Below are 22712 nucleotides of genomic sequence, written 5' to 3'. Positions count from 1 at the left end.
TATGTAATATCACTATCATTCTAGTCCAGGTTTTTAGCCATGTCTCCCTCAGTGCAAAAATGGTTGGACCAAGAGAAAAATACAGGGGCTTATGTGAAAGATCCTTTTTTAATTCTAAAGTGTCGTAAGATATTAGTGAGCATGCCAGTGTGCGTTGTTAACTTTTCATGTATTGTAAATTGTTTTTAGAACTGTTTTCCTTAAAAAAGAAATATTTTCAAATGATTAGGTGGTATTGGACTCAAATTGGTGAACAGAAACAGACTTTCTTAATGTTTCCAGTCTAAGGGTATGCATTTTACATGTTTGCCTGTAGTAATTGGTTGAGGGACACTGGTCTCTAATTCCTGACATCCTTTCGGCATGGCAGAAAAAAGGGGTTGTTTTTATTCGTGGTGTTGTACTGCGTAGTGGTGTATGTGATCCTTAATTTAAAGAGAAATTTATCTAAAGCTATAAAAGAGAGCTTGATCAATGAGAAACAATGATTATTTTCTGGTTTTCCATCCCAGTTTGTATCTTTCTTACTTAACTAGGAAAATATCTATTTTCCACTTTTAATTTATATTTAACAACAAAGTTATGTAAAATCATGCTGAAGCCTGGTTAATGTTTTTAATATACATTAAAAATACGGTCTGCCTCAAAGTGCATTTAGAATCTAGGAAGAATATATAGATGCTCTACTATACTTATTAACATAATAAGTATTTTGTTTATGAACTAGGCTAGAAGTATATTTTTTTAAAATCTTTATGTTTTCACCTTGTGTGTGATATTTAGTGGAAATCATGACATACGTGACTTGGAAACTGAGTGCATTTCCTGTAAATCGAGTGATCGGGATTGGATGTAATCTGGACTCACAGAGATTACAATATATTATTACAAATGTTTTGAAGGCACAGCCGTCAGGAAAACAAGTATGGGTTATCGGTGAACAGGGAGAAGACAAAGGTAAGAAGGACGCTTGTGTTAGCTATATTGCTAACCTAAGTCATCAGTGGCCGTGCTATTCAGACACATCTGGAGATTCCGCAGCAGCGGAGCTCGCTTGGCTTCTGTTTCACATTTCAGGACCTTGTATGTAATGGGCCTGGTATTGTGAAGGGACTCTTCAAGTGTGGCATTCTCATTTATTTACTTTTCTATAAGTTTAACACTAGGCAAGAGCACTTAGTTTATATTTTTCTAATTGAATTTCAGAGTCCAGGATTAATTTGAAAGCTTAATTCTCTAGAGAGCCCCATTTAAATAAACCTTAACACATATACAGAACTCCTTCCTTTCCTCTCCCCACACTTCCACCTGCTTACCTTTCCTAAGTTCAGACCTTCTTCCTAGGGCCATACCTCCTGTCCCTTTCTCACCTTTTAAACAGAATTTTCACTCTTTGTGTATCCCTATGATCTTTTCCAGTAGCCCACTTGCTCTCTTCCTACCACAAAAAGCATTGAGTTCCCCAGACTGGAAAGCCCCTTTTCCTACCCAAAAAGAATACTTCCCTACCCAACTTGAGTATCTCTTCCTTTCTTCCTTTACTGTTTCCCTCATGTTTTCAAGTCAAGTTAGTCAGGGGACAGAAGTGCTGTTTGTCCTCATTTTGTATGTAAGTGCCTACTCTTTCCTCACTACTGCCAAAGATATTAGTATGATCTGAAGGAGGCATGGGGCACCTGGGCCACTCCATCAGTTAAGTGTCCAACTCTTGGTTTCGGCTCAGGGGTGATCTTAGGGTCATGAGGTCAAGCCCCAGGCTCCCTGCTTAGTGGGGAATCTGCCTGAGATTCTCTCTCTCCCTTTCCTTCTTCCCCCACCCCTGCCATGCTCACTTGCTCTTTCTCAAAATAAGGAAATAAATCTTTTAAAAAATAAGAGGAGGCATAGAGCATGGTATCTTCCTTCATCATACTTAAAAGTTATTTTAGAATAGGAATAAGAATATGTACCTGATACTTTAGCTAACTGTGAAAGTATAAGAAACTATTTGATTAAGTGCCAGAATGGGTATTATAGACTTACAGTACTTAGCTTCTGAGTGAGCATTTAACATGAGTTGAAATGACTGGAGAAAATTCTGTATAGGCATCATTGAACTAGATGTTGGAAGAATGAATAGGATTTGAATAGAGAGCAGAGTGGGAAAGATACTCTAGAAATGGGAAATCAGAAGTGAGTAAAGGAAAAAAAAAAAAAAAAGAAGTGAGTAAAGGCACATATTAACAGTGGTTGTATCTGGGTTAAAGGAAACTTTTAAAAATGTGTATTTGTCACTTTTTTCTAATTTTGTCACTATGGATATTTAGTATTTGTATAATTTTAAAGAAATTTTTAATAAGATATTGGTTTGAAGTGCCGGGGGGGTGGGAGGTTGGGGTACCAGGTGGTGGGTATTATAGAGGGCACGGCTTGCATGGAGCACTGGGTGTGGTGAAAAAATAATGAATAATGTTTTTCTGAAAATAAATAAATTGGAAAAAAATTTAAAAAAAAATAAGATATTGCAGTATTTAAATCTGTGTAAATTAGTATTGGCTACCTCGATAATTCAGTGCTAGAGTCAGACTGTCGAAGAAACCTTTACAAAACCTGATTTTGTGATTGAGCAGGATGACTTTTCAGGCTCAGAATGCTCCTTGACACTAGACCCTGATCAACAGGACCCTGGAAATGGGTGGCAAAGAACTTAGAGCAGATGTATTAGAGTAATGCATGCCTAGGGTGGCAAATACACCTGAGACCCCATATTTTACTCACTAGTACTATTTGAGTTCTGGTCCATGTTGATCTCCTGCTTCTCTGATTCCTTGCAGCTCTCACAATTAGTTTGCTGTTTCCCCTCTTATCTACTCTGTAAATGATACCAAATTAATAATGATGTTAGCCAGACCTTTACTGTGCTTTCCTGTATAAATCCAGTCTTCCTAAATCATATTCCTCTTTTCAAAAGACTTCACTGACTTCCTCTGATGAAAATATTAAGTTCTTTTGCTTGGCATTCAAGAAATCCCAAAATACAGCCCTAATCTTCCTTCCTCATTATGATTAAGGAGGTAGTAATACTATTTGAGAGCTGGAAGTGACCCAAGGGATCAATTACGTTTTGTTGTAGGGAGTCAGCAATGGATAAAGAGATGGTAAGAGTGATCTGCCCAAGAAGAGGGATCTGCACAAGAAACTGTAGTTTTGGGGCACCTGGGTGGCTCAGTGGTTAAAGCCTCTGCCTTCGGCTCGGGTTGTGATCTCAGGATCCTGGGATTGAGTCCTGCATGGGGCTCTCTGCTCAGCAGGGAGCCTGCCTTCTCCTCCTCCTGTCTCTCTCTGCCTCCCTCTCTGCCTACTTGTGATCTCTCTGTCAAAAAAAAAAAACAAAAACCCACACTTAAAAAAAAAAAAAAAAAAAGAAACTGTAGTTTTTAGGGTCAAAGAAGGACTAAAAGGACTAGAAGGACTACAACCCCCACAGTTCTTGTGGGATCTTGTGCCCCGACAGTTTTGCTTCAGCCACAGGGAACTTTGCACTTCTTCCTCTCTCTCCACATACTGGAATCTCAACCTTTGAGGTCAAGGTCAAGCCCTCACTTGCATTGTGAAGCTTTTCCTGATCACATCACTCCACAGAGATTCCTTCACCCTTTTGAGCTAAAAGCTATTGTTAACTGTATGGTAATTATCCATATAACCAGGAAATATGATCCTTATTCTTTGTTAAGCTGCTGTTTATTTATTTGAATATTTAGTGTGTTTACCTTCTCTTTATTGGAAGTATAAATTATTAAGCTGTTCTCTTTTAGTTGAAAAAGTCATACATTCATATTGCAAAAAATTAAATAGTACAAAAAGGTATATGCAGTAAAAAATAAGTCTCCCTTCTATGCCAGATTCCCAGTTTTTCCTCCCTAGATTCTGTCACAGTTAATAGGCTCTTGTGTAATCTTCTGGCAATGTTCTGTGGGTAGATAAGCACATATATGAAATATTTCCTAAGTAGTCGGTATATACATTATTGACATTTTACTTACTGATACAACGGGGAAATAATTGCATAGTAACATATATAGATTTCACTCATCCTTTTAAACTACTGAATATATCAAAATTTATTTAACCAGTCCCAACAATAAGTTACAGTTCTTGAATGAATAAAAACATTTCACAGTATGGTTGTATTAATTGTTAGGTCCCCCAGTAATGGGTCCGTGATTAAAGGAGCGAGACTCATACGAAGCGAAGGTCAAGCAAAGCTTTATTTCAAGCCGAGCATCAAGAATCAAACCCAACGTTTGGGGCCGCGCCTCTTACAGAGAGGGCGACCTCTCTCTGCTTCACAGACTAGCTTTTAAGAGCAAAGGCCATGTGGTTGGGCCTGGCCACGCACAGGTGGCCTATGAAATTGTAACACACAGAAAAAGCTGCACAGTCATGTTAGGTCACACATAAGTGACCAATTGAACTACAATTTACCCTAGTAGATGTTTGAACCCCCTATCACCTTGATCAAAATTGGCACCCAAAAGGTGCCCAAAGGAGAGGGCCTGTTCTCCTTGGTAACTAGGGAGATAGTATGCGCACCGCCCCCCCATTGGATGTCTCCACCTGGCCTGACCCACCCTTGTGTTTGGGCTTTGTTACCTGGGACTGGTTTCCAGACTTGTTTTTAAGTAAGTCCCCTGGGGGAAGGAGGCCAGGGACAATTTAAGTTTTAAACAACAAAGTTATTGTTTAACTGGATGGAAGCTCTCTGGCTAAATAGGTCCTTACATTAATATCTCAAATTGTAGAGAGAAAATAAAGGATAGTGAAATTGATAAACCAGCGTCCAGCACTGTGCTGACTGCCAATTGAGGTATGTACATGTGTGAGAACCCAACCATGTCTCTAGGAAGCTTAGCTCTAACACTGGAAATGACTGTAATGGGAAGGCAACATTGACTTGCTAAGAGAGAGGGCCACAGGAAGTAGGATAAAAACAGGAGGGAAGGATATGGTCATTCTTTCTTGAGCTCTCACATGGGAACTAGAAATAGAAGGATGTAGGTAGATGTGAACTGGGGTCACTTAAATGTAATATTATGTGCTATCTGACCTACATAAAAGAATACATATAATGTATAACAGATTTTTTTTTTAATATTTTATTTATTTATTTGACAGAGAGAGATCACAAGTAGGCAGAGAGGCAGGCAGAGAGAGAGAGGAGGAGGCAGGCTCCCTGCTGAGCAGAGAGCCCGATGTGGGCCTCGATTCCAGGACCCTGAGATCATGACCTGAGCTGAAAGCAGCGGCTTAACCCACTGAGCCACCCAGGCACCCCAGATGTTTTGAAGCATAATAGAACAAACATTCATGAATCTACAGTCAGTTAAGAGCATTACCGATAGCACTGAAACTACTGATGCTCTCCCCAACCCACCTCCCTGTGTCCCATCTAGACCCCACCATCAGATCGCTTTTTATCCTGTCTAGTACTTTGTTTTAGAAATAGTTGTATTCACAATAGGTAGAACTTACCTTGGCCCTGAAGCCAGAAATGGACAGAGGCTCCCTCTGCTGGTTACATCCATAAACATCAACTGGTTATATTTTTGCATAAGTGCCGTCAATGCAGTAATAGCAATTATAATAACTTTTCATTGACAGCCTACTGTGTGTTTTAAATGTGTTGCATATCTCATTTAAAATGTGTAAACACCCTCTGAAGGAGACGGTGGTTTTCCAAATTAACAGATGGGGAAGCTTAAGACTCTATAAGGTTAAGTGATTTGCCCAAGATTACATATCTAGGAAGATTTGAATCCTGCTCTGACTCCAAAGCTGTGCTTTCTCTTGCTTTGACTTAATGAGACAGTTCATTGAAAGCATTTAGTACAGTGTCTAACACAGCTTTAATATCCAGTAAATAGTAGTTTCTATTACAGCAATCAGCAAGGCAGCGATGAATAGAAAATTAGCGAAAGGACATGTAAAACTACACTTTGACGTAAAGCAACATTAGGATTTGGAAACTGTACTAAGAATATCAGGTGTGCAAATAAAATTAATTCTCGTCAAGTATTTCAGAGACAAACGACAGCTACAACCTGGGGGAGGAATACTGACGTACAAGACCCTTTAAGATTAGTTTCCTGCTTCCCTCCCCTCGCCAGCTTCCTCTTCTGCTATCCTGCCAGGCATTCTGTGCTAGTCATGTGGTCAGCCTGCAGCTTCCTGAATGATTCATGTACTCTCAGGCCTCCTTGCTTTTGCACCTGATTCTTCCTTTCCCTGAACGTTGATTCACTTGGCTAACTCCTGCTTACCCTTCAAGACTAGGCTTGAGTACCATGTCTCCCAGAAAGCCTTTCCTAATTCTCCAGGTCAAGGGAATTCATGCCTCTAACATAATCATTATCACACTGTGTTAGAGTTGCATATTTACCTATGTGTTTACCCCACCAAACTGCAAGCTCCTTGACTTTGGATTGGCCTCAGTAAATGTGTTTTGAAATGATGCTGATACTATCTTGTGAGCAAAGGTCATCTATATTATGCCCCCACCCAATTAGATAGCAGAACATATGCTTTGGAGCTGCTATTTTCAGCTCTGATATTAATATCCTATGTAAACTGCAGGTCACTCCTTCAAACCGTGGTTTAGAAATCTAATGGTTGGATGTCAGAACAGACTGTTAGGTCATCTGCATTGGGCATCAGTCTTACGCAAGGGAAAGTATATACAATGGAAAAGAGTTTCACCGTGGTCACTGTTCATTAAAATTTGGGGCCCAAGGATTGCTTTCCTGAGGATTGGGGCCAAAAAGATTAGGATTGATTAGTTACAGTATTTGAAAGGACTCCCTAAAATAGGTTGGACATACATTTAGGAATTTTGAAGGGTTGGGCAGTAAATGAACAAAAAAATAAGTCCATCTAAACCTAATTGAAAATTCTAATGACATTCTCACAAGAAAAGTTGAACATAGTGAAGCTTTCTCCCTCTCTCCATTCTTTCCCCATGGCTCTTAGAAGTCAGGACTCAGAGAAGAAAGAATGAGTGTGATACACACACACACACACACACACACACACAAAACAATTTAATATATAATTTAAATAATTTAATATATAACACAATATATAATAATATAACAATATATAATTTAAAATAATTTAATGATTATTATATATGTGCACACACATTAATAATTTAATAATTTCATATTTTTGTGCCCTTTCTGAGTATTCTCATTCCTCCCTTGCCCCTTTTTATTCACTCTTCCAAGGTCAATAAATGCTGTATTTCATTTAGCAGACATTTCCCTCAATTTTCTTTTTTTTTTTTTAAGATTTTATTTATTTATTTGACAGAGAGAGATCACAAGTAGACAGACAGGCAGGCAGAGAGAGAGAGATAGAGGGAAGCAGGCTCCCTGCTGAGCAGAGAGCCCGATGCGGGACTCGATCCCAGGACCCTGAGATCATGACCTGAGCCGAAGGCAGCGGCTTAACCCACTGAGCCACCCAGGCGCCCCATTCCCTCAATTTTCTATTGTGAATTTACCAGTAATGTACAGAAAATTTTTTTTAAAGATTTTATTTATTCATTTGAGAGAAAGAGAGAACAGAGAGAGCACAAGCAGGGGAGTGGCAGAAGAGGGAGAAGCAGACTCCTTGCCAAGCTTGGAGCTTGACATAGGGCTCTATCCCAGGATCTGAAGATATGACCTGAGGCAAAGACAGATGCCCAACCATCTGAGCCACCCAAGGTCCCCCAATGTACAGAAATTTTTTATTTTTTATTTTTTTTAAAGATTTTATTTATTTATTTGACAGACAGAGATCAGTAGGCAGAGAAGCAGGCAGAGAGAGAGGAGGAAACAGGCTCTCTGCTCAGCAGAGAGCCTGATGCGGGGCTCGATCCCAGGACCCTGGGATCATGACCTGAGCTGAAGGCAGAGGCTTTAACCCACTGAGCCACCCAGGCGCCCCTGTACAGAAAATTTTGAGAAAAAATTCATATATAACCATTCTGTCCATGTAAAATATTTTTTAATCTCTTAATCTGTCCACATATACTTGTATTGCTCATATAACAATTTTTTTATTTGAGATCAAAGCTTTTAAAGATTTATTTATTTGAGAGAGAGAGAGAGAAAGAGCATGCCAATGGGGGGAGGAGCAGAGAGAGAGGGAGAAGAGAAATGTAGGCGTGCCTGTGTGACTTAGTTAAGTGACCAACCCTTGATTTTGGCTCAGGTCATGATCTCAGGGTCATGGCTCTGGACTCAGCAGGGAATCTGCTTGAAATTGTCTTCCTCCCTCTTCCTCTGTGCCTGCCCCTGTACACTTTCACTCACTCACTTGCACACTTGCTCTCTCTCTCTCTAATAAATAAATCTTTTTTAAAAGACTTATACCTTAAAAACTGTCTTAAATATCCAAATGTATTTTTGTTTTGCCTACCCCAATACACATCTGTATTAAAGAATGCCTTCACACAGATGAGAAATAGATGAACATTAGAAGGGTTTCAAAATGTTTCTGGCAATTTCTATTTAATATTAGAATGTAGTGTAAATATCCAGTTCACACATAGAGCTTGAATTTTTGATTTTTTGGTGTTTTTTTTTTTTTTTTTTTTTTTTTTGGTAAATGATGTAATGGGACGAAATGGTAACCCAAAAGATCCTCTTAGCAAACAGGACTCTGCCTCTCTAACAGCTGTGCAAATCTAGCCAAAATGGTGACCAAATTATACTTCGCCCGATGAAAGAACGTAATCTCAGCAAATGCCAAGTGTTTGCTGCTGAGGAAGGAAAGCTTTCTACTTGGACAGCAAGACGGCTCTTGTAGAACTAGTGTTGATGAGAGAGCACAGGGAAGGAGGCTGCAGATAGGCTCTGGGGATCATGTTTTTGGGGTGAGTGTAGCTCCCAGGAAGTTGGCACAGCATACCCAATGCCATGAGTGGAAAGTTGTTTCTAGAAAGGGGAGAAAGTATTTAAAGTTTCATACAGATACCCTTGACTGCAAGTGATCATTTATCACATGCAAATCCTAAGGAAGTTGTTGGCAACATATAATTAATTTTTCCTTTAATTTTTAGTGCCCACATGGGGTGGCCAAGAAGAAGTCATGAGTCCTAACTCTCGGGTGCAGTTGTCCAACAGGTAACACTGAGTGTCAATTTGCATGTACCCAGTTGAAAATCATGTACTTCGTGGTACCATAGCAACTGTTTACACAGCACGCCCTTACCAGGCTTCTGCAAACAAAACTAGCTAGTATGGACAAGATCAGAGTATAAGAGGTCAGTTTTAGTCTTTGATTTCTTATCTGAAAGATCTAGGAGGGCCTTGCAAACTTGATTTCAGATACGCAGTAGATGCGTAAAGGGGAGAACAGGTTTCTTGTTTGTAGTTCTTGACTTCCTGCTCTGAGAGGTCAACATCTGAGGATATTGACAATTTTCTAAATGTAGAGAGAATTTATCCATATCACTTAAAATTAATACGGGGTGCCTGGGGGGCTCAGTTGGTTGAGTGTCTGACTCTTGGTTTCGGCTCTGGTTGTGATCTCAGGGTCATGAGATTGAGCCCCATGTTGGGCTCCCTGCTGGAGATCCTCTCTCTTTCTCTTCCTCTGCCCCTGCCCCTACATGCATACTGTCTCTCTAAAATAAATACATCTTAAAAAATAATAATGTATTTATTGATCATGCATAAATACATTTGGAAACTAATATAATATGAATGGATAAGCTATATAAGTTCAGGCAAAAATAAAGTATAATGCACAGATGCTGTGTCTGTTGCCTGTGGTCACACACCTTCCAAGGCCCATACCCTACAGTTTGTACTCTGTGCACTGTGTGTTTTCAGGCCATCTGTTGTCTCACCATCACATAATAACATATGTTTCTGCAATTCGGTGGAGACTTTTAGCTTTACAAACCTTCAGTTTAAGACTCTTAGCATATAAAGGGGCGCCTGGGTGGCTCAGTGGGTTAAGCAGCTGCCTTCGGCTCAGGTCATGATCTCAGGGTCCTGGGTCGAGTCTTGCATTGGGCTCTCTGCTCAGCAGGGAGCCTGCTTCTCCCTCTCTCTCTCTCTCTCTCTCTGCCTGCCTCTCCGTCCCAATTTTAGTGTATGTGCTGCCGAAGCGAGCACGTGCCTCTCCGTCTACTTGTGATTTCTCTCTGTCAAATAAAGCCTGGGTGGCTCAGTGGGTTGGGCCGCTGCCTTCGGCTCAGGTCATGATCTCGGAGTCCTGGGATCGAGTCCTGCGTGGGGCTCTCTGCTCAGCAGGGAGCCTGCTTCCCCCCCCCCCTTGCCTGCCTCTCTGCCTACTTGTGATTTCTCTCTGTCAAATAAAAAAAAAAAAATCTTTAAAAATCTTAAAAAAAAAAAAGACTCTTAGCATATAAAAACTGGAAAGAATATTCTCTTATTGGGGGCGCTTGGGTGGCTCAGTTATTAAGCATCTACCTTCGGCTCAGTTCATGATACCAGGGTCCTGGGAATGAGCCCCACATCGGGCTCCCTGCTTGGCAGGAAGCCTGCTTCTTCCCTCCCACTCCTCCTGCTGTGTTCCTGATCTCGGTGTCTCTATTAAATAAATAAATAAATAAAATCTTAAAAAAAAAAAAAGAATATTCTTACTGAGAAGAGTGTTGTATAATCCATTCTAATCTGATTCTCTACATAATCCTGCATTTATAAGGAAGAAACTATAAAAGGAAGAAATTCAAACATGTTTATTTAATTTATATCATTTTTATTATTTACAAAGAGAATGTATGCTGTTATAAAACTTCATATTCCACAGATATCTATAAAGTATAAAGTGAAAAACGGGGTAATCCCACTCTCCAGAGACCACTCCTATTAACAGCTTAGTATCCATATATCCAAACATTTTTCCAATGCTTATGCAAACATTATCATTACTATTTTTGTTATTTGCAAAATAGATGTATGCTATTCATATTACCTTGCAACTTTGTTTCCTTAATAATAAATCTTGGACATTCTCCCATGTGGAACATACAAATCTACCTTATTTCTCTCTGGAGCGACACAGTACAACATTTGGATAGTGATTTATTGAACCAGTCCTCTTTTGCGGACTTGTTTCCAGAATATTTGCTGTCTCACACAAGGCGAACATATGTATATATTTGCATACTTGAGCATATTGCAGTGGAATAAAATCCCTGAGGAGGAATTTCTAGATCAGATGTTGCTAAATCTTTCTCCTAAAAGATGATATCACTTTCCACTCTCAACAGCGGTTATGGGCAGGCCTGCTTCTCTGTAGCTTCTCCAGAAATAGTTATCAGTCTCTTTAAATTTGCTGATTTTGATAGGCAAGACTGGTGCATTGTTTTAACTCACATTTAAATATTAGGGGAGGTGAGCTTCTTTTATGTTATTAAGCCATTTGTATTTTCTCTGTGAACTACCTGCCTGACATTTTAAGAAAAACTTTGCCAGTAGATTATCTTTAGGCTTCCCTAACAATTGCTATATAACTTACTTCCAAACCCAAAAATATCTAATTAATACCTTAAACAGTGTAAAACAAAATGTGCATACTTTGTGAATTTTCTGAGATTTATTATTATTACTATTTTAATTTTGAGATAATGTTTTATTATCATCTGTTAACTCATTAACCATTGCTGGACGAACTCTTAGAAAAAAATACAGTGGAAAATGGAGGAATGGAAAATTAACAGGCAGTTCTCAGAATCAGGTATAAAAAATCCAGAAAGAGATCACACTGGTCATCATTAAATCAAGAGCAAGCAAGACAAGTTACTATTTCCATCTGTAAGTAATTGTTGGCATTGATTCAATGAGACTAGCATTCTCATACAAGATAGTGAGGATGTAAATAAGTAAAACTTCTTTCGAGAGTAATTTGAAAAGTAGATATCAGTGTTTTCAGTGGGCACCTGGGTGGCTCAGTTAGTTGAGTAATCCGACTCTTGATTTTGGCTAAGGTCATGATCTCAGGGTCACAGGATCAAGTCCTGTATCAGCTCTGCTCTTAGCCATAATTTGCTTGGATTTCTCTCTCTCCCTCTGCCCCTCCTCCTGCTTGCATACTCCCTCCTGTCCTCTCTTCATTCTCAACTCAATAAATTAAAAAAGAAAAGAAAGACGAAAAATACACATAAATATCCTTATTTCTACCACCTAGAGATTATCCTTTTTTAAATTATTATTATTTGATAGAGAGATCACAAGTAGGCAGAGAGGCAGGCAGAGAGAGAGGAGGAAGCAGGCTCCCTGCTGAGCAGAGAGCCCGATGTGGGGCTCGATCCCAGGACCCCAGGATCATGACCTGAGCCGAAGGCAGAGGCTTCAACCCATTGAGCCACCCAGGCACCCCCACCTAGAGATTATCAAGCAATAATCTGATGAGCATCTTTCCAGATTTATTCTGTGCTAATGTACTATATACACAGAAAGGACTTATATATAACTATAATTATTCGCTGATAGTATATCATTAACATATTACCATGTTTATAAACAGAATTAGACTTTTAATTTCAGCGTAACAGTATTCATTGTATTAAGGAGGGCACGTACTACATGGAGCACTGGGTGTGGTGCAAAAACAATACTGTTACACAGATTTATTATTTTTTTTAATTTATTTTTATTTTTATTTTTTGTAATCTAGAGCCATGGAACTGTTACGGGTAAAAGGTCAAAGATCCTGGTCTGTTGGACTATCAGTGGCTGACCTGGTTGACAGTATTGTAAACAATAAAAAGAAGATACATTCTGTATCAATTTTAGCAAAGGTAATTGCTGTTTTCATAATTTCCTCATGTTTTTAAACTTTAAAATTATTCATATAAATCCAGAAAAAGTGCTGCTTCAACTGTATCTCAGGTGTCTTCGGTATCTACTGGTTTCGAGAGTAACACATGGGAGGAGACAGTTCAGGCAAAGCCCTGTCCTGCTTGGTTCTGGGAAGCCTGGACTTCTTCCAGGTTGCCCCGCTACGCCCCCCGCCCCATGTAATTTTGGGGAAGTCTCAAGAAAAATTTGTGTATTCCATTAAGCTCTGGTTGTCATTTACCACCTCAGCCAGTCCCGTCACCCCAGACTGACATGCCAGCTTGTCCCAGCTGCGCATCCAGGTGCTTCTCCAGCTCACTCTGTCCTTCCCCGCTTTATCCCAAGTCTAGAGTCCCTAAAGCACAGCTAAGACAAGGCACACATGCTTAAGTACATTTTCATGAAAACTTTGGAATATCAGAAGGGAAATAAAACACAGAAAGTGGGGGGCGCCTGGGTGGCTTAGTGGGTTAAGCCTCCGCCTTCAGCTCAGGTCGTGATCTCAGGGTCCTGGAATCGAGCTCTGCATCAGGCTCTCTGCTCAGTGGGGAGCCTGCTTCCCTTCCTCTCTCTCTGCCTGCCTCTCTGCCTACTTGTGACCTCTGTCTGCCAAATAAATAAATAAAATCTTAAAAAAAAAAAAAAAAAAAAACAGAAAGGAAAACTCAAAACAGGTTACTGTATGTGACTGGACCCCTCCACTGGGAGTTCACTCTCACCAGCTTTTCTCAGCCCCCATCTGCTCACTGTGTAGCAGCAGGCCAGCTCGCCTCCCCACCAAGTGGCTGTCCCTGACCACGTGCCTCCTATCACATGCATTTTCCAAAACAATCGCAGGTTTGGAAATTAAATGAAGACCATTTTTTTTTTAAGTTCATCTCTTACCTGTTTATAACTAGAAAAGCAAGGAAGCATGCATATTTATGATATTAATTTTTTGCGGTGATTTAGTTCTCTTGTAATCCCTATTATTTTTTTTTTTCATTTCAGGGATACTATGACATAAATAGTGAAGTGTTTTTAAGTTTGCCTTGCATCATTGGAAGCAGTGGGGTATCTGAAGTCATCCAAAGCACAGTGAAGGAAGATGTGGTGACTGAGAAAATCCAAAGCAGTGCATCATCAATCCATGGTCTCCAGCAACAGTTAAAACTTTGATTCTAAAGTTCAGTTACCAGAAAGGAAAGGTCATTTAATTTTGCCAACATACATAGGGTTGAGAATTTCTGTATCTTATTACTTACCCTTACAAACTGCTTGGTTAAAGTAGATGGTTTCTGATTAGCTTTGTAATTTGAATCCTTAGGAAGTTAAGATAGGGAGGGGGAAAAGATCTAATTTTCTTTGTTGCTCTTGAGCTCTCTAAAACTGTTCTTCCAACCTCCAGCAGAAGAAGACATTCATCTACAATATGCATCATTTAAATTTATGGATCCTCAACTAAAAGCACATTTAGCACTTTGGGAGTATTTTGAAAGTACTATGTTTTTTAAAAGAAAAAGTGACTCCTTGACTATTAAACATGATAAGCTGAAGGCCCAGTAATGATTTACAGAATCTGTGCTAGGTGTACTTTCAAAAGATCCCCAGCCTAAGGTACTGTTTCTTCTTTAAAATATAACTGGTAGTAATGGGAAAGCATTTTGTTTTCCCTCTTCAAATCAATTAGCTACCAAAAATTTTAAAAAACGAATTTTATGTGCACTTTCAAGTAGTGAAAGTGGAATTTTTAATAGTTGAAGAAAAAGTGTAGTTAAATTTCCAGTGAGACTGTCCTTTCTGAAATTTTTTATAACCCCTTCTTGGGCTCTATCGTAGATCTCCAGCACCTCAAAAGCCCATTATACTAGTAGTACCATAGAGAAAGGTATATTTTTAGTGGAAATAGGTTATGAAAAATAGCCAAGCAATTTACTTTATCGCTAAAACAGGAGGATTTCATAAAAACTATTAGTCTTAAAACTTATAAAAGACTTATAAAAACTATAAGCCTTGGATGGATTGGCTGTTCTGAACAAACCCTCTAGCCACTCCTGAAGGAGTGATTGAGCATATATATGCCTTATGCGTCAATAACAATACGTTGTGTGTGAAAGACCGGGTATTGTTACAGATGTGACACAACTAGTAGTAATACCCAACACTGACAGTGCTGTTTCAGGCAGGGGGATGAGCACTTTATTATCTTATTGAATCTTGAAAATCATCTGCTGTGGTAGGTTCTATCATTTTATAGAGGAGAAGATTGAGGGTTAGTGCCCAGGCGTCACAACCCAGGGGCACTTGGCCACATCACCTCTTCTTTTTCTAACCAGTAGAAGGAAGAAAAAGCCTGACAGCCAAAACAGTGAGCACAATACCTTAAAGCTAGGGTTCTGTACGCTACAGAAGGATTACTTCTATTCTCATGTAGGGGCTGACTTTCTTTATTACCCCAATATAGTTTTTGAAAGATGGATTCCCTGACTTTGCAGACTTGCCCTCAGCAAACAGCAAAAAGGAGTATGCACTGAGATAGGTGTTTATTTGTTTTTCATTCAGAGGGTACTGAGTGGAAGCCTACAGTACACTAGACACTGTACGGGGCGCTGCAGATACAGTAGTGGGCCAGCCGGGACTAGGCACAGCCTTCACGGTCCATACAATCTATTATAGGAGACATTGTAATAAAATCTCATGAACAGATGTACAATTGCAAGAATAGTTAAGTGCTATGAAGAAGTCCCAGGTGCCTTGAAAGCACATAACAGGCAAACCCAAACCTGGTCAGAGAGATAGGAGCCAGGTGGTTTATAGGGCAGACACATCCTGGTTAGAAACAGTAAAACTAATGCTGGTTTAGTTGAATAATGGATGCTTACAAATGAGCTTAAATCATAAAGTAAAATTAAACTCAGTGTCCCATGTTTAAGAAAGTAGAAAAGTATGTAATACTTTTGGAAAGATTCCTGTGAGAATTACTTGAGCTAAAAACCTTGGACGTTTGAGGAGATAAGCATTAGTTCTGTGTAAGTTCACTGCGTTGGGTAGATTATTTTGGTGTTACTCTTAACAATGTATCCTCACTGTCCTGGTGCATGAAATAGGGAAGTAAAACTGAAAGAACCATTTCTTGTATTTTTTAAATGAGATTTTTCTAATATCTATGATCTAATTAGAAATTAGGTAACTTCTACTATCTAATTTCTAATATGAATCTAATTGAATAATAACCTAATTGCAAGACATTGTGTAAAAGATGAATTACCGAGAGTTCACAATATTAATTATAAATGAAGGTCAATGAATACAACAATACAATGAATGCAATACAACAAATACTTATTTAGCATCTACTGTTACTCCAAATACTGTGTTAGAATTTAAGTTTTCAAAGTTGAGAAATAGTCCTTGCTCTGCAGAAGCCCACCCTATAGAAATAATTCTGTCAGTTATTTCCTCAAGTGCTGAGTATTCTCAATCATGTAGGTTCCATATGTAAGTCAAGAAGCAGTACCACCACTACCTCACTATGATTTGGTGGTAATTGCCATTCACTATTCTTTTAACTTTCACGGTTTCGTTTTTCCAAAATCATGCAGTATCTCTTGTTGTTAATTATTTTTAGTGGGGCGTGGATTAAAATGCTTTGATTTTATAGTGCAGAGATAAATATTTGATTTTCCAATTTATGTTGTAGCTTTCCTTAAGTACCAAGAGCATGAGTAAAATAAATTTTGACTTTAAAATCACCAGAAGATGCCTAATTTATTGAAAGAATGATAGGAAATTTATTCAGATTGAAGAGAAAGGTTGTTTCATGTAATTGATACAACACCCAGGCTATTTATTTTAAGTAACTTAGGTGCAAAATTAAAAGAGTGGCTTCTGTTCATTGTTTTCAAGCTTTTAAAAATTACTTCTAGCAAGAAAACTTTAAGCAGTATATTACCTGCACTCTCCCAATGATAAAGCACAGTTGCTCTGAGGGTACTTCTGAATAAGTTGTGGCTCTAAGACCAGTTTGAAAACTACTTTGCTTTTAAGTAGTTAAAAGACATAAAAGAGGTGGTTCTTTTATGGGACTCATGGGTGGTTCAGGTTGTATATCTTGGGGTGCTGGGATTGACTCTGTGTGGGGCATTCTGCTCAGTGCGGAGTCTGCTTCTCCCCTCCCTCCGTGATCGTCCTGCTCTTGCGGTCTCTCAAATAAATAAAATCTTTAAAAAAAAAAAAAAAAAAGAGGTGCAGTAGAAAGACAGACTGCCCAATAGTTTGGTTTGACTGGAACTGTATGATTAACAAAGGATGTCCGTATCCAAAAAAATGATACCTATTGGGACAGCCTGTGCCTTGTGTTGGCAGTAATTTAAGATACTTCCACATGATTTCAATTAAGCCCTCTATGTTTGTGACCTCACCTAGATGCCAACTCAGAAAAGAATTAATATCACGGCCTGTTCCTCACTAGCACTAAGCTAACATCATCCAAATGAACATAAACAGATTATCAAACCCAAGTTTTACAATACCTTGAATGCACCGTGTACACTCACCGTGGTGAGTGCAGTAATGACTCATAAATGACCATGAAGAACTTCTTTGGGTAGTCGAAATTCAATTAAGATCAAGCCCCAACTCTTGCTCTGTTCAAGGGGATCTGAAGATGAGCCTGCACTCAAAGATTTGGACTTTGATACTGGGCAGGCTAATATGCACTGTGCTGCAAGGTAGAATGCAGTGTATTGTGATTTTGGCTAGGAAAAGCGTTCTGGCTTAGGGGAATGGTTTCCCAGAGAAGAAATCACCGCCTGGATTCCTGTGAAACCACGGCTCTGCACTTCGCCCTTGTGGATGTAGTATGAAGAACTTTTATGCTTAAAAACACAGAAACAAAACCTGATCATCAGAGAGACCCGAGGCATCATCTAACGCAAGCCTCCCATCTCAGAGTTGGGAAAAACTTTAAATCCCAGCTACACTGCACTTGCCTTCAATGATCACAAGGGCAAATTAGTCGCACAACAATTTTCTGACTCCCAGCCCAAGTGCTGAATCGGTCATTAAATCTCACTCGCAAAACCTTCCTATTCCCCTCCCTGCACCTGCTCCCTTCGTCTGAGGCAACCGTGAAACACCTGCTGATGTTACCCCATTGCAAAGTTTCGATCCTCACAAGATTGTCCTCATCACTAGGACCTCACTTAGCTTACGGAGAACAGCTCACCAGGTGGGTCGGAACCTACACCGCTCCCAGCCTCAGTTGCTTGCCCCGGAAGTGACGTAAAGGAAGCGGAAGAGCTGGCCTGGTGGCCGACTTCCTGTTGTTAGAGGCCGGGGGGGGGTGGGGGGCTGGTTACTAGGTGTGTGATTGTGTGGGGCGGCCTGGGGCGGCCCCGGAGCGGCTGACCCTCTGCCTGCCGGGACGGGAGTCGCGAGGCGGCCGCCATGGCGGTGTCGGAGAGCCAGCTCAAGAAAATGGTGTCCAAGGTGAGTCCTCGGCGCACTGGCCACCCGGCGCGCGCCCACCACTCCCCTTGGTGCCGGCGGGGCCTGGCCGGACTCAGCCCAGCGCGCCTCCTCGGCCGGCCGGAGGCCCAGTGCAGTCCTCAGCCGCCTTTGCGGCCCCAGCCCCGAGATGCCTGTCGCCTTGTGCCGGAATCCCCGCTCCACAGCCGGGGAAGACGGAGGCGGGGGGCGGCGACGGTCAACAAAGGCGCGGAGCTGAGGCCGCCTGTCACCTGCCGCCCGCCCCCCTCTCTGCGGGTAGAGTTTGGAACAGTCTGTGTGGGGCAGTGTAGTTTTCGTCCTGGTTTTTATAAACACAGAGAGCGGGGTGGACTTAATTCTCCATCTGAGATAGTCCTCCACCGGTGTCCCAGTGTAGGGATCCGTCCGTCTTCGCCCTTCCGTCCCGGCCCCCGGAGATTGTGTCTTTTTCAGTTTTATGTTTCTCACACAGCTCAATACCCGACCCGCGGAGGTCAGTTAACTGTTGGTTGAATTGGTTCAATTATAAGTAAAAACGTTCAGGTAAGCCTAAGTATCTGTGCGTCACTACCTCGGTGGGATTAATAGAATTCCATGAGAATTTCAGAGTCTTTGATTTATAACCACTTTTAATTGTTTGGTTCTTACAACGCGAACTTGTTTGCTTTGAACCTAATTTATAATCTTCAAAGTTCAAGACCAGTGTATTTTTTTAATTCTTAAAAAGTAGAGAGGCGTTTTACATTTTAGAGCCATGAATTATTTTGATCGTTACTTTAAATGTGGTACCTGGTAAGAGAGTGAACTGGGTGATAGTGGGCGTTTTTTCTTTTTTTCAGTTTATCAGTTAGGAATTAGATGCGTGTGAAGTGGTTGAGAGTTGAATCTTCTCCAGTTCAGTGGGTTAGCTTTGGATACTTTTGTCAAAGCAAGAATGGTAGGAATCAAAGTAGTTTAAGCAGTTTTCACTATTAACAAAACACACACTGTGTATAAACTTAGTTCTTTGGTCCCTCTACCGCCACCCCCCTCAGTCCCCCAGTAAAATCGTGCCTCTAGTCTTTGGTTGAAAAGCAAATGACCTCTAAAGAGGAAGTGGCAGTTTTCAAAATAAAGCTTCTCTTGATTGTCTAATATCTTCTGGGCTTCTTAATTTTCTTTTGTTAAAGTAGTCATTCTTGATTGTAGAGGAAGTTTGGGGGCACCCTATTAGATGGTGGCCCAGGTCCGTGTTGAAACATTTATGTATCACTTTAAAAAACAGTACATTATTTTACATACGATGTAACTGAAAAGTATCTTTTCCATGCCATTTTTTATGTGTAAATTGGTCACATTAGTATTAAGGTTTTTGCCTTAGTCTTCCTGTCAAGGGACAAGAATAATCAAATAATGGTTCTGAATTTTTAAAAAACCATGATTAAGTTTCCCGAACTTCCTATAGCAGAACCTGCCTTCAAAGACAGATGCAGAACACCTTTAGAAGATTTTTTTTATATCTTCCCTGCCTCCCCCAACCGCCAACCTCTTTTTACCCTAAGAACAACAACAAAAAAAGATACACAGAAGAGGTGGGAGAGGACATTCTACCTAACTTTTGGTTCTTGGCTTAATATCTGAAAAACTGAGTCTCCTACAAGTGATGTCAGTTCTGAGTATTAACATATTCTCTATCCAGCCTATGAATAGATAGGTAGGACTAGAAAGTAGGATAATAAAAGCAGCTCCCTGAGTTCCTTTTTTCTGGTAGAGGGCTGCCTTCAGGGGTTAACCTTTCAGTTGGGTTTGGTGTGATGAAGGAATCATTAGCCAGGACCCTGGGCACATTGCAAGGGTGACGGTCCTTTACTCCTTATCTGATTGTGGGACCTCCATACCCATCATAGTACTTTGGGCCACGTGTTTTGACTTCATGTCTTTTTATTTAGAGGTATAGTTGACATACATTAAATGATCTTTTTATGTATTATTATAATTTTTACCTTTGAGTATTATCTTGGCTCCCAGTTTAACTCAGTTAATACCCTTCTCTGTCATCATTTTAGCAATTAACAGTGATACAGTTTTACTTCTAGTCCATCTTGTTTTACACATATAATTTCATACTTTAGATTTTTCATGTAGACAACTACCTGTATTCTTACAGCATTGCTAGAGGGGGAGTCACCACTAAATAGGTAGAAGAGAACTGACTCATTGAAGATTGCCATGCCTCACACTGTTTTAAGTTCTAAGGATACAGCAGTGAACAGTCAGACAAAATACTCTTCTGGAATTTAAATTCTCATAAAAGGCAATAAAAACTCAGTAACTACATTAAGTAGTATGCTAAAAAGTGATAAATGCTTTGGAAAGAAGTAAAGCAGCAAAGGGTAATACAGAATGCTCAGGGCAGGGGATGGAATGGAGTGCACTTATGTGAAATCGTAAAGGAACACCGGAACATCTTTCTCAGAAATCTATTTAAGCAGGGACCTGAAAGAGATGAGGAAGCAAACATTCCAGGAAGAAGGAAAATAAGTGTGAAAGCCTTGAGATGGAAGCTTGTTGTGCGCGATAAGGGAACAACGGAGGAAGCTAAGGTGACTGGAGTAGCATGAGCAAGGGGGAAGGTAGTGGGAATAAAAGTGGTAGATTTTGGAGGGTCTTGTAGGCCAGTGTAAGGATTTTGGCACTTGGAATATGGATGCGAAGCCATCCATCTGTTTTAACTTTTAACAGTTTTGCTCTGGCTACTGTGTTGAGACTAGACTGTAGAGGTTAAACGTGGAGACAGAGTCAGCCTATAAGGAGGCTGTTGGCAGTAACCTAGCTGAGAGGTGATGGTGGCTTAAAACGAGGAGTGTAGCCACAGAAGTAGTGAGATGTGATCAGATGCTGCTTATCTTTGAAGGTAGAGTTAATATGATTTTCTCACAGGTTCGCTGTGGATGTGAAGAGGGGCATCAAGGATAGTTTCAAGGTTTTTGTCCTGAGCAGCTGGATGTAGATTGGAAGAATGTATGAGGAGGAGATTTGGCCCGAGGGGGTGGGGGAAAAAGCAGTTCAGTTTTGATCATGTTAAATTTGACATTCATGAAATATCCAAGTGGGGATTATCAAACTGGCAATTGGTTATACATGCCTAGAGGTTAGAAAAAGATTCAGACTGGAATTTTTTTTTAAGTTGGGAGTTAACATCACATAAATGTTAAATTTATGCCATAAATTTAAAGCCATGAGAGATCACCAAAGGAGTGAGTTTAGATAAAGAGGACCAAAGACTGAGCTGTAGGGTTCAGTAATATTTAGAGGTTAGGGGAAGAGAAAGAACCAGCAAAGACACAGAGAGGAGAAAAATAAGCGGTGGTGTCCTCAAAATCAAGTGGAAAAAAATGTCTTAAGAAGGTATCAGCTTGGGCGCCTGGGTGGCTCAGTGGGTTAAGCCGCTGCCTTCGGCTCAGGTCATGATCTCAGGGTCCTGGGATCGAGCCCGCATCCGGCTCTCTGCTCAGCAGGGAGCCTGCTTCCTCCTCTCTCTCTGCCTGCCTCTCTGCCTGCTTGTGATCTCTCTCTGTCAAATAAATAAAATCTTTAAAAAAAAAAAAAAGAAGGTATCAGCTTGGTCAGATGCTGCTGATAGGTTGAGTAAGATAAGGACTGAGAATTGGCCGTTGCATACAGCCATGGAGCAGTTACTGAGGACTTTGACAGTCCATTTCAGTGGAAGTGCGGAAGCCTGATTGAAGTGGGTTTGAAGAGAATGGGTGTAGGCTTTGAGCACCAGTGGTTGCTAACATCACAGAGAGATACCCAGATAATATATGTTACCTGTGAAATGATGTTGTGGGGGCGGGGTAGGTAGAGAAGAAGTGGCAAAGAAGTGAAATTCAGAAAAAATCCTGAAAAAGATAACTTTCAGATCCAACTAGTAATTCACAGGAAATCCGAAGGACATAGGAACATATGTATTAAACTGCAACAAGGGGATGCAGTTAGCTAAATCCAAAGCATAAGAATCTCCGTAGGACTAATTGACCAGTGTTTTCAACAAATAAATTCCAAGGGGCAGAAATAGAAATGAGCCCACTGATGAGGAATAGAAAAATAAAATGTTCTATATCCCTGTAATGGAATATTCTTCAGCAACGAAAAGGAGAACTACATGCTACAACGTGGATGTAACTTAAAAACATGCTAAGTGGAAGAAGTTAGTCATATATGACCACAGATTATATGATTCCATTCCTGTGAAGTATCTAAAGTAGGCAAATTGATAGAAACAAAATAGCAATTGTCTGGGGTAAATGGAGGTTGGTGTTATAAGGGAACGATTGCTAAGGGGTGCAAATTTGTTTTGGGGTTGATGAAAGTGTTCTAAAATTGTGGTTGCACAACTCAGTACTGAAAACCATTGAACTTACG

General features: G+C 40.2%; 2 protein-coding genes across 3 annotated transcripts in view; both read left to right on the top strand.

Annotated features, from left to right (window-relative positions):
• The window catches only part of UEVLD (UEV and lactate/malate dehyrogenase domains), a 57683-nt gene extending 41113 nt beyond the window's left edge, over window positions 1–16570 (top strand). The window contains exons 9-12 of the mRNA XM_044258929.1: window positions 784–957; window positions 9086–9149; window positions 12676–12799; window positions 13830–16570. Of these exons, the coding sequence (XP_044114864.1) occupies window positions 784–957; window positions 9086–9149; window positions 12676–12799; window positions 13830–13997 (530 nt within the window). The 3' untranslated portion in view covers window positions 13998–16570. The remainder of the gene's footprint in view (window positions 1–783; window positions 958–9085; window positions 9150–12675; window positions 12800–13829) is intronic.
• Window positions 16571–18180: 1610 nt separating this feature from the next.
• TSG101 (tumor susceptibility 101) overlaps window positions 18181–22712 on the top strand; it is a 42855-nt gene continuing 38323 nt past the window's right edge. For both annotated transcript variants that reach the window (XM_044258928.1, XM_044258927.1), the window contains exon 1: window positions 18181–18308. In XM_044258928.1, coding sequence (XP_044114863.1) covers window positions 18267–18308 — 42 coding nt within the window. In that variant the 5' untranslated portion in view covers window positions 18181–18266. The remainder of the gene's footprint in view (window positions 18309–22712) is intronic.

Source organism: Neovison vison, chromosome 7 (genome assembly GCF_020171115.1).
Source record: "Neovison vison isolate M4711 chromosome 7, ASM_NN_V1, whole genome shotgun sequence".
Taxonomy (NCBI): domain Eukaryota; kingdom Metazoa; phylum Chordata; class Mammalia; order Carnivora; family Mustelidae; genus Neogale; species Neogale vison.
The sequence above is the reverse complement of the archived record's forward strand: the minus strand, read 5'-3'. Positions and strand labels throughout refer to the sequence as shown.